Here is an 11,744-nt window from a genome sequence, read left to right on the forward strand (position 1 = left end):
TTTCTGGAGCTGAGGCCAGCACTCTGAAGATGGCGAACATGTAATTTGAAGTCCACCCTATATTTACAGACCACAGAACTGTAGTGCTATCAAGAATGCTGGATCCATGTGGCCTAGCCCCATTTTAGCAATAAGCAAACGGAAGGTCGGTGGAACTCAGCAAATTGTCCAAAGCACACAGCTCATTCAAGCTAGAACATTTCCTTTCTTTTAGCTAGGTTTCAAAAACTTTGTTAAGCAGACTGAAATATTTTATACTTCTATAAATACCCCTGGGCTGCAGCTGATTCCCGGTACAGCAGCACTCCACACAGCCTTATTTGAACATAACTGAGCTGTCCCGCATAGTCTCTCCATGACAAAGTGGTCGAGTCTTAATAGTCGCCGAGAATGATTATCAAGACTTTATTTAGACGGTAGGGTCAGGGCAAGCCAGCGGTGAGTCACGGTGACATGTGCTCGGAGCATCACACACCCATGAATCCTGGCAATAATGTCATCTGCTCCCACACCCTGCCCCACCGCAACTCCTTCCAAACTGCTGACATTTTTACCACAGTTATAGAAAGAACATCACTTAAAATTCCTCATCTGGGCACACATCTTAACATCCCCTCTCCAATTACAAAGTTAAAAGCAACTAGTGTAAATTCCCCAGTTTAGCAAAATGAAGAGCTATGGAGAGAAGTGAGCACCTAAGCCACTAAAATAGAGTATCCTTGCTGTCACACTAAGAAGCTGGTTCCCACGGAAACCCATCGATTACCCCCTTGCTTCTGATTGGCTTAGTGCAATCTGAAAAAGGACCAGTACACGATCAAACTGTCCTGGTCCACACAGTGAAGCAGAGCTGAGGCGACTCGCTAAACATTGCTCTAAAAAACAAAAGGCTGCCTGTTTTCAAACTCTAATAGATCTCATTGGCCTTAAAAAGAGATAGAATCTTACTTGGCAATGGTGTCATCTTTTACTTTCTGCCCTCCTTGACTGTGAGTAGGCTGAAGGTGGTGACGGCAGCCCTTTGGCCTGGAGTCCCTCTGTCTCCTCCACCCCTCCCAGACCCGCCTCAGCCAGGTGTGTGGCAGGTCTGGCTGGGGAAGGCAGGCCCAGCTCTAGCTGCAGAACTGGAGCAGGCTATGAGCACATGAAGTGACAGGGAAGCACTCAAGTTTGTCACTGTGCAGATGCGTCTGCAAGGCATCCCCTGGCTTGAGCCATGGAGGATAAAACGTGGCATGTTTCTCTACTGTGCCCAGAGCCCCGAGGCTGTTTTTCTCAGTGCTGGGAGAAGAGTATTCGATGCATTCGTGAGGGCAATATCAGGCTCGCTGACGTCCCTCAGCTCCCAGGATGGGCCAAGGAAAGTGGAGAGGAAGGGGCTGGGGTAGGTGAGTGGTTCTCAGGGCCGTACAATGGAGATTTCCCCCAGGAGGAAGGCCAGAGCGATGAATGAAGCAGGGATTTGTTCCAACAACCCCCTTCCCCCAAAAAACAACCAGACTCCATGCTGATAAGAATTCTTTTATGTTATTCCAATAAAAAATACATTCATACAGAAATATAACAATCTTGCAAAAAACAATTTCAAATAAAATCTTGTAAAACAAAATTTTACAAAAATCTTACAAAGATTCTTTAGATAACAGGGTGCTTCCAAAAAAAAAAAAAAGAAATTTCACTAATAGAAATTTTTTTTTTTAAATTTCAAGCAAAAAAGTTTCTGCTTGATTGAGGCTCAGTTATCACCTGAACAGAATGTACTTCTTTATGTACGTGCTAATTATGAAAATCACAGGCATTGACAGGTACGGTGCCCAGCCCCACCCAGGCAAACAGCTCCGACGTGTTTCAGAAGTGAGACAAGCCAGTGCAAGGGTTTTTTTTGTCTTTTGTTTACCTTCTTGCTTAATGGAATTGTTATGGCTAAGCACACAGAAGGCCAAAAAAGGAGTTTTCCAAACCCAGCAAATCAAGTGTTTGGATTCTGAACTGCCAAAAGAAAACTGCACTTCCCCCCAAGCAAAATGAAATGAGTTTCTTAGGTAAATGTATTCATCAGCCCAGATTAAAAAAACAAAAAAAAAAACAAACAAAAAAAACACAGTTATGTGAGCATTAGTCATTGCTCATTTCCAGGAAGATCAAACAAGATACCAGCCCAGCCAGACTCACATGTGTGTATATATATATAAAGCAAAGAACCACACCCACAGGCCGGCAGCTGGGTGAAATATCAGCTGTCCGCGCTGTGGTATGCCAATTCGGGGAAATTACTCCTCGGAAAAACTGGAAGAATCTACATGCTGGAAAAAATAGCTTCATCTGCATAAAAAGTGTTCTACAAAAGAATCCCTGTGGCTAGCTTACTCTTAGGTTAGATCTTCTAATAAGGCTGAAATTCCAAATCAAAACCTTAGTGTGTCTGAGTCCAGCCTGGGCTCTAGTATTCTGTTCAGGCCACTTCTCAAAGGCCGAACGTGCCCCATTCCAGACTTGCCCATCTGATGGACAAAGCAGGCAGCCCGGAACAGATTCAAGCGAGAAAGTCCTCTGTAAATCATTAAATTAAAGACAAAGCCTCTATAAAAGTTAGGTTATGGTTTTCATTTTTACCTCCTTTATGGCCATTTTGAAATATTTCTTCACAGGCTGTGAAATTTTCTAGCTAAACATTCTAGTTTCTCCTTAAAAAAAATATTTATATATTATCTATATATAATATATATATATATATACACACATACACATACTATAGACACAAATATACATACACAAGAATTCTGCCCACTTTTTTAAAAAAGTAGTATACTTTCTGTATTACCAACAGATAGCTAGACAGATATGTGAAACTTGTGCCTTTTAAGCAAATACATTAACATTGGGATTTTTTTTATACTTCTGTATCTTTAATATGTGTGAAAATGTTACATATTAAATACAGCCGGTGTGTAATCTATACAATTGTGCAAGGTCTATATGAAAGTCTCAAGGTGGCAGAATTGGTCAGATTTTTCCATTTTCATGTTTTCCATGTTAACACTGACCGTCAAGTTGTCTAAAATGTTGACCAAATACTGACATGTGAAGGGAGTTTTGCTCTATGTCGTTGTGAAGGAGGACCTCAGAGAGATTTTTGTTTCTGTATTTTACGTTGATACAGTACACTGCCAGGTGAAAAGAGAGCCTTAATAAAGCACGCATCGCCCACACCCCTGTATGAGACCCCACATAAGGGATCGCTTGCGTAAGGCACCATTATGAAGGTCAACAGTGCATTAACAGCTAGAAAACCAGAAATTAGTCCTCAAGGCATAAATAAGAGAAACGTAGCTGCATGAGAAAACAGTTTCTAAGCATTAGTGGTTTTATCCACCCAACTGAGAAAAATTTTAGGTTCTTAGTCTAATGAAACATTAGACTAGCAATTCCCGGCCCTCGCTTTGCGACACTCAACAACGTGTCCAATTTCTACTAAGGGCATCACAAAATTCTCCAAAACGTTAATTCAAATTCAGAATCATTTAAAAATAATCCTGTGTTGCACAATGCCTTTCCGGAAGGGGAGTGTTACAAACTCGGAGGGGAAAAGAATTGTATATGGCCAGGCCCGGGTGGCTAGGGGTCACTTATTAGACAGATGGGATCTTAGCTGCTCATTGACTGGAATCAGTATTGCAGTCCTGACTTAAAAATGGAAAAGCATATAGTTCCCCAGACCATGCATGACTTTTGTATTCTAAGGAAAAGTTAAACTGTTGTGTTATATTTGTAAATACACAGCTTATACAATGGGTTACAAATGAGCTATGTTGTAGCGTGTAAAACAAGCTACTTGACACATTGCACATTTAATAGCTGCACCAGACACTAACAGCTCCTCTCACACAGAAGAGGGAAAGGGGCTCTCCCTCCCCACACCACTCACCACGCTGGGGTCCTGAGTTCCCACGCCCACCCTCCAAGATTTTCCTTCTTTTTTTGTTTTTGTTTTTTTTGTTTTTTTGATTTTTGTTTTTTCCTAAGGTGCAGACACCCCCTCCCCCCCAGGAAATGATTGGTGGTCATCTCATCTCATGGTATACTCCTTACACACAAAACATTCAAACGACTTTTTTCCCCACTCTTGCAGTCTTGCTGACCACAAGGAAAAAAGTTGGCCTCATCATACAGTCAGTAATAGATCCTCAGCATACAATCAACCCAACCAGTAACATTCTCAGTGCGCATGCTCACGGCAAAGGCTTAGGCGCCACTCGGAAAGTCGGGTCCCAGTGGCGAGTCCAGGGTACCCACACACCATGCACCACGGGTGCTCTGCCGCTTCTGACAGGACTTTGGCGGCCCTCAAAAGACCTTCCAAGGAGAGGCCCTGGAGGCAACTGGGTAGGGTGCAGACGGCATGCTTCGGCAGGAACACGCATCCCTCCTTCCACGGCCGGCTCTCAGCCCGGAAGCCTTTTCCCTACGGGATCCACTTCGCTGCTCCCTCAGAGGTGCCTCTTCATGTGCAGGGCCAGGTGGTCAGACCTGGAAAAACACCTGTAGGGCAAATGAGAGGCACAGACGTTAGGTTCCCATCCCTTCAGTGATCCGGACCAGGCCCTCACCTCCCTGCCCTGCCCTGCCCGGCCTACCCCCTGCAGGGAAAGCAGGAATTCTCCCAGGCCTCATCCACGTTTTCAGAGACAGGAGACACCCACTGATAGGAATGTGAATTCAGGGTGTCTGCCATCACTGGCTGGAAAGTGCTTTGGAGAAGCTGAACGGACTTAAATCTTCAAATCAGAAGTGAACTTCTTCCTAACCATGGACGATGAGCACACCAGAGACTTTCTAAAAAGTCCCAGGCATGAAAAGACATGTGCACACGTAGGAAAGCGCGTGCCTTCCTTCACCCGCGCCCTGCACGCCCCTCGGCCCTGCTCATCACTCTCCCAAGGCCCCATGCTCCTTGCCCACTGTCGTCCACATGCACGTACCTGTCACAGTGGGAGCATTTAAAAGGCTTGGCCCCGGTGTGCTTTCGGAAGTGCCTGGTTAACTCATCACTTCTTGCAAAACGCCACTCACACCCTTCCCATGAGCATCTGTAAGGCTTTTCTCCTGGGAAGAGAGCACAGGAAAAGTGAGCCATGACTTTGCTACCCACAGAGGGAAACGGGAAAGGCAGCAACAGTCACAGCGGCGAGATGCGAGGTCAGGGTCCCAGTGGCTTCTGCCGGCGGTGACATGAGTCAACGGAGGGCAGGAACTGGCAGCCTCAGAGAGACGACAGGAGCTCTCTCCTGACCCAGTCTCAGGCCTCCCACTACTGTCCAAGGACACAGCTTCGGCGAAGCCCATGGTGCCATAATCAAAGCTAACGTGGAGAATGACGACGACTCAGACCAGCCAGATGCCGGCCGGAAGAGGTGCCAGCCAGCCAGACCCACAACCCCGCAAAGGCAGAGCTGTGGCCTTCTCCATGGCAACTGCTTCTCCCAAGCACGCTTCCGTTCCCTACTCCCTTCCCTACGGAATGAGTCTCTGCACTTTCCTCAGGGACCTTCTCCATTTCTACAAAAGAGAAGTGACCGGCTTCTGGGAAGCCCCAGGACCAGGCCTCTGAATCACTCTCCAAATGGCAACCCAACAGCCGGGTGGCCGTCATTCCTTGGTCAAATGATAAATATGAATTCAATACAAGTGCGACCTGAGAATACAGCGTCACCAAGCCAGTCCTAGAGTATGCTGGGACAGGCCTGGGCCTGGATTTCAGGCCACACGGATCCCAATCTCAGGTGTCACCAAGCCTGTCTGGGACGCTGACTCTCAGCAATTTGCTGTCCTACTGACAAGAGCCTGCATCACGTGACCGCTAAGATCCCTCCCAGCTCTAAGTTTTCCGTGCCTCCTCACCGATTATCCTAGTGTACTGTCAGGGTGTTTTTAAATGTCACTCTCACCTAAGTAGCAGCATTTCATGAAGAAATTGTTGTTTCCAGCGGTATCAGAAACAAAGGCTGCCTGAGACACAGAGAGTCGCAGGAAACACCCACTGATGAATGCCGCCGGTCCCACGCGGGCCTCGGCCATCAGCAGCAAACCACACGCTCCACGCTGCCCTGCAACCCTCTGTCCTGACCCTTGAGTTTCACTGAAGAAACCCAAGGGCAAGTCAAGGCAGCCTGCGCGTGTGCCCTGGTGAACAGGCAGTGGCCTCGGTAAGGGGGAACGGCAGCGGGGTGGGGGTGGAGGTCTGGAAGAATATGACCTAGTCTCTCGTTTGTTTAATCTGAACAGTGTTAAACACTTATCCAACTCAAGACTCCAGTTTTTAGGAATCTACTATGAACTCCAAAAAGACCCAGTGCTTTGGTGGAAAGGCTCTGAGGAAGTGAGGATGTGTCTGCTCTGACCACATCCTGCAGGGTCAGCCCCCAGCACCTTCAGGGGCTGGTGCAAGGCAGTGGCGCCCACCAGTGGCCACCCTCCGGGGCCCGCGTGGGCACTGACCTGTGTGCGTCCGCTGATGTGCTTTCAAGTGGGAGCTTTTGGTGTAAACTTTCCTGCAGCCGTTAAAGTGGCACCGGTGCACCCTCCGCCGGCCGTCAGGGGAGGCATCGCCGCTTCCCTTGTCGCCTGGCTTCCCCGAAGTCCCGCTGCGTACCTTCCCTGGCGAGGGCAGCTCCCTGGGCACACAACCCCACAGTTGAGAAGGTTCCCTGCTCAGTTCTGGAGAAGACGGTGGCGTGGAGGTGACGGAGGAGCTCAATTTCCCCGAACTGACCAAAACTTCGCCGATGGGGTCGGAGGTAAACTTGGCTGTGGGAGAAAGTTCCTCGGAGCTGTCAGAGGATTCGCTGCTGACATCTGAGTTCAGGCTGTTGGTCTCTAAGTTGTAACAAAAGCTCGGGCTGATGAGAGTGTCCTCCGGAGGACTGGAAGAAATCTTCAGTTCGGATTCCTCCTTTTTCTCCCGAGCCAGAATGATTTTGGTCCACAGATCTTCCTGGCTGTCAAATTTGATTTCTGAGGCTGAAACATAGCAGGGCTCGCTCTGGAGGTAACGTTCCAGCTCCAGGCAGGTCTGTGCAAAATGAACCAGAGAAGGCACATGACTGCTATGGCGACCAAAAGCAAAAGCAATTTCCAAAAGCATGCAAGAATGAAGGGCAGATCACTGCTGCCCGGTCACTACAGGGGCAAAACATCGTGGAATTAAGCATCCGTGTACTCACGGAAGTTAGAGGAAATCTATTTCTAGCAACGGTGAGAATTCAGAGGAGAAGTTGGAGGGTGAATCTTCTCCTGCCTTTCCCAGTGTTGGGCCAGCGGCCACAACGGGTGACGATCACTAAGCCGGTTTTTCTGTTGTAGTTACCAGTGTTGATGTTTCCCATGAAACCACAGGAAGAGAACCGGCCCCACACACATACCCCTCCCAACAGGTTCAACCAGATGATCAGACATTGTCAAGAACCATGTGTTTTAAGGACAGCCCCAGCCATCCACCCTTCACACCCCACAGATACCCACACAAGACAGAAAGACTGCACGGCACACAGCGTGTTCTGGGGGACCTCCTTGGGGACACGGCTGACAACACAGGGCCACCCTCGGGGACAGGAGACAGCAGCTGTCTGTATTCGGGGGCATCGAATGGAGCTGCAGAGAAACCACCCATTTCCTGTGCAGCCAAGACCTACGTTTTCACAGAATGCCATTCCCAAGTGCAGGGCCTTGCATGCCACAGAACTTTACTTCTACAGTGACCACAGAAAAACAAGGAACTTCAACAACAGGAGTGCAGAAATAATTCCAGCGTGGCCATCTGCTATTGTGAAGGAGGCAAGGGGAAATTACTCCACGGCCCTGCTGGGAGTCCCACAATGAACAAGAACTTTATCTACTGGCCAAGAGTACAATGGCATGAGTCATCACTCTTATTTCTTTCACGCAATGCCAAAGGAGACTTCCTTTTGAAATTCTGATCAGCAGCCAAATAAGGACCCAGCTCAAATGGACATGCAGTGTGGCATGGACGGTGCCCCTTCCCCAGCCCCGCAACCAACCTTTCAAGAAGCTACAACTGCCGAGATCAGCATCCCCTCTCCCCACCATTTCAAACTTTCTAGCCACTGGAAAAGAAAAATGGTAGGAAACATTTTAGGATTAAATTATGTCTGCCCTGATTTTCACGAGATCAGTTGCCTGCATGTCCATATAAGGTTGTCTATACTACTGGCAATTCTACTGATTTCAGTTTCTACACCAAACTGCTCTGGTGAGCACCTCATTTTCCAGGCACCCACAGTCCAGAGCGCAGCCTACCCCAGGGGCTCGGGCTGACTTAGCAGTGTGCTTCTCTCCTGGCGCAGGCAAGCCCTCCCCCTCCCAGACTCGCACACAGCCGGGGTGAGCAAGCACACGGGAAAATCATGGTTCCCCCTTTTCCCTGAAACTAGGCGTCTGACTTACAATGCACACTACAACGTTCTGAAGACAGGCAGCAACGATATATTTTATTGATTTTCCAAGGAAAAAAAGAAAAGCACATTTATGGAGATCTTGTTAAACTTTAATAATCCGGCTAATTTAAAATCTCCATTACGCTGATGAGCACCCGGACCCTGAACGAAGCTCTCGGAGGGTTTAAAAGCCTCCGAAGGCGACCAGGAGCCAGGTCTGGCCATTTGCCCAAATCCCAAATGCCCTAAGGAAACTACTTAGATCAATTTCAATCACGTCCCAGGGAGCAGCTTCTTTGAGGAGGAAAAAAAATAAGTGTTGGGGGGGGAAGGGGGAAGAAGGCAGGAGAGGATTGTGAACAATTAAGCAGGCATGTGAAGGTTGCAACAGCCTGCATTTCATCCTCCTCAAAGCTTTCGAGGCTTGGAAACCCACAGCCTCTACTGGATCTGGCAATGCACTTTGTGGCGAAAAACAAACAGCACAGCAGGGCAGGGAAACAACAGCAAACCCTCCCGCGGTCGCTGGAGAGACAATGGGGCGAGTGTCAGTCTCTCTCCCCTGGGGAGATGCCAGCAATAAGCTCGGAACATGGTAAGTTTCTTAAATTTCCAATGCCCCAAAATTGCAGTTCTACGACAATGTCGGAAACCCAGGTCCTTTTTCCCAAACTAAGACTCGAAGCAGTTTGGACAGGCTCATTGTCACAAGACTGACAAGTCACTGGTGTGTACACAGTTTTGTTTATTTTTATTTTTCTCGGTCTACTAGAGAAGCAGGTGAGACAAATAAGGCAGATCTAGGGGAAACGTGAGGCATTCCAAAGAGGGGAAAACACTGGAAATGGTCTAGAGTTTTTAAAAAACGGAAAAAAAAAAAAAAAACCCAAAAAGAGCTGGTCTACGTTCTGCTGGCAAAACGTGCTATTTTTTAAAAAGCTGTTATGTACTAGCACCAAGAACCAAAACAAAAACCAAATCCCTTTTAAAAAAAACCCAAAAAACGAAAAAATCCCTTGGCAGGCAGAGCAAGTTGGTCCCCATGACAAGCTCCAGCTGTGGCGTCTGGAGCGGGGACAGGCTCCGAACTCGTGCCAGGGGCTCGGCCGGGCTGCGTCGGAGTTGGGGCTTCCCTGGGCGGACGCGGCTCGCGGGCTGGAGGGTCGATCGGCGGGGGCGCTGCGCCCGCTCCCCCGGTGACAGCCGTGGCCAGGGCCCGGCGGACCGCAGAGAGCACCGGGTCTGAACCCCGCACTGCCGCCCGGCCCGCGCCCCCCGTCCCGGCGCCCGCAGCGAACCGCGGCCGGCCGCGTTTACCTGTTGCCAGTACTCCTCCAGGGACGGCAGCGCCGAGAAGTAGCCGGTCTCGTGCACAATCTGGAGCTCCTGGAAGATGCTGCACATGGGGAGCACGTCCATGTCGGGCCGAGTGGGACGCAGCCCGCGGTCGCGAGGGTGGCGAGGCGCGCGGTGGGAGCCGGAGCCGAAAGTCTCCCCGGAGCGCAGGTGAAAGTTTCATGCAAACTCCGGGCTCGAAGAGACGCCGGGCCGGACCCTCCCGCAGCCCGCAGCGCGCGGAGCCCACACAATATTTGCAAACACCGGACTGACTGCAAACGTAACCCCTGCAAAACTTCCCTATTCAAAGCTCCGCTGCCAGCCTCCCCCTCCGCCCCCGCCTGGCTCCCCCCACTCCCCCTCCCCCCCACGTGACTCGCCCCGCGCCCGCCCCGCGCGCAGCCCAATCCCGTGGCTCCCGGCCCGGGGGCCGCGCGCCGATGATGTCAGCTCCGGCCAATCGCGGGCGGCGACACACAGCGGCCCCGCCTGGCGTGACCGAGCCTCTCCATCACGGCCCGCGCCATTGGCTCAATTCGAACTCTGCCCGCTGTGATTGGAGGGTGGCCTCGCAGGCTATTTTTAGCAGGGTTTATAAGGCGCGGGCGGCCGCGCGCCGGAGGAGTCCGCGCTGTGAAGTGCGCGGTCGAGCGCCGCACTCCGCCCGCGGCCGGGGCTGAGGGAGTCGCGGCCGGGATCGCCGGGCGGCCGGGTCCTGCCACCCCGCGCCCGTCCCGGTCACCGAGCCAGGCCCTGTCGCCGCGCGAGTCCCGGTTCCCGCAGCGCAGCCCGCGGGCGGCCGCCCCGTCCCGCTCCTCCCGGCCGTCCGGCCCCAGGTCCCCCAGTCACCGCGTCCCCTTCTTTGCCCGGAGCCGCCGCGTCCTCCCGTCCCCTTCCACCCCGGGGCCGCCCCGTCCCTCCGTCCCTTCCGCGCCGCCGTGTGCCCCTACACCCCCTGGTCACCCTCTGCTCGCTAACCTTGCCGTCCCCCGCTCTGTCCCCTCCATCCCCGGAGTACCCCCTGTCCCGCTCCACCCCTGAGCCCCTCTCCGTCCTCTCCATTCCTGGGGTCCCCTCTGTGCCCCCCGTGTCCTCGGGGCCACCACGGTGGGGGAGGGGAGCACGCAGGCTCCCCTCGGAACCCGGAGGAACGTGTTTATCTCGTAGAGGGCGATCTCAGCCCTCACCAAGGTTAACAGCTAGGTTTTCCCATGAATGTGTAAACAGTTTAAATTAGGTGGAAGCTGACATTCAGAGTGTGTGTGTGTGTGTGTGTGGTTTTTTTCCATATAAATTATCTCCCAAAATATACCATAATGTTCATTTTTAAGAAAAATGCCAAGAACATGAACCAGAGCATTTTAAAATCTAAAATAGAAAACTGAATTGTAGCTATATTATAGTTTGTTTCAAAATAGAGTTTAATGAACATTATTTTTAAACACTTTGAAGGAATGGACTATGTAAAAAAAAAAAAAAAAGGGGTTTGTATGTTAAATGTTGGAGCCTCCGGCAGAAAGCATGCGGCTGTAAGGCCAGGTGGGACCTCTGTGGGTCTACAGTGGAGGAAGGTGGCTGTCTTGGTGTACCTGTGGCATGTGGGCTGTGGTGGTTATGCGGACTGAATTGACACGGTGTCCCTCGGCCAGTGTCTACCCCATCACCTGAGAGCCAGGACCAGCCCTCCTTGGGCACCTGCACCCGGAGTCTGTTTCCGGGAATGCAAATGGCTTTGATTTGGACCATCCACAGATTTACTCAAACGCCCAGTGACCGGCAGCTGAGAGGGTTTGGGCAGCGGTTGTGTTGGGGGCAGGGTTCTCTCAGTCATTAGCAGCACGCCTGTGACCTTGACCCCGCTAGTTCCAAAGGAAGCAAGCGTCAGGAGCAAGTCCCCGCAGAGGGCCGGGCACCCAGGAACAGGGGGAGCCTGAGATGCAGGGGAAGGCGCTGTTT

The 11,744-nt window shown here is 50.9% G+C and overlaps 1 protein-coding gene across 1 annotated transcript; it reads right to left on the minus strand.

Annotated features, from left to right (window-relative positions):
* Positions 1 to 1,505: 1,505 nt before the first annotated feature.
* Positions 1,506 to 10,136, minus strand: KLF6 (Kruppel like factor 6). The gene is made up of 4 exons (XM_017502081.1): positions 9,768 to 10,136; positions 6,496 to 7,069; positions 4,980 to 5,103; positions 1,506 to 4,539 (listed from the first exon to the last, which is right to left on the minus strand). The coding sequence occupies exons 1-4, from the start codon at positions 9,867 to 9,869 to the stop codon at positions 4,488 to 4,490; spliced, it is 852 nt and encodes a 283-aa protein (XP_017357570.1). The 5' UTR covers positions 9,870 to 10,136; the 3' UTR covers positions 1,506 to 4,487.
* Between the last annotated feature and the right edge of the window lie 1,608 nt (positions 10,137 to 11,744).

Source organism: Cebus imitator, unplaced genomic scaffold (assembly GCF_001604975.1).
Source record: "Cebus imitator isolate Cc_AM_T3 unplaced genomic scaffold, Cebus_imitator-1.0 Scaffold291, whole genome shotgun sequence".
Lineage (NCBI taxonomy): Eukaryota > Metazoa > Chordata > Mammalia > Primates > Cebidae > Cebus > Cebus imitator.

Excerpts from the sequence above, each read along its gene's own strand:
- KLF6 (XM_017502081.1), bottom strand. The coding sequence starts at position 9,869 with ATGGACGTGCTCCCCATGTGCAGCATCTTCCAGGAGCTCCAGATTGTG. Across the intron at positions 7,070-9,767 it reads TGGAGGAGTACTGGCAACAG|ACCTGCCTGGAGCTGGAACG; the intron begins GTAAACGCGGCC and ends CATTTTGCACAG. Across the intron at positions 5,104-6,495 it reads ACATCAGCGGACGCACACAG|GAGAAAAGCCTTACAGATGC; the intron begins GTCAGTGCCCAC and ends CTCTCTTCCCAG.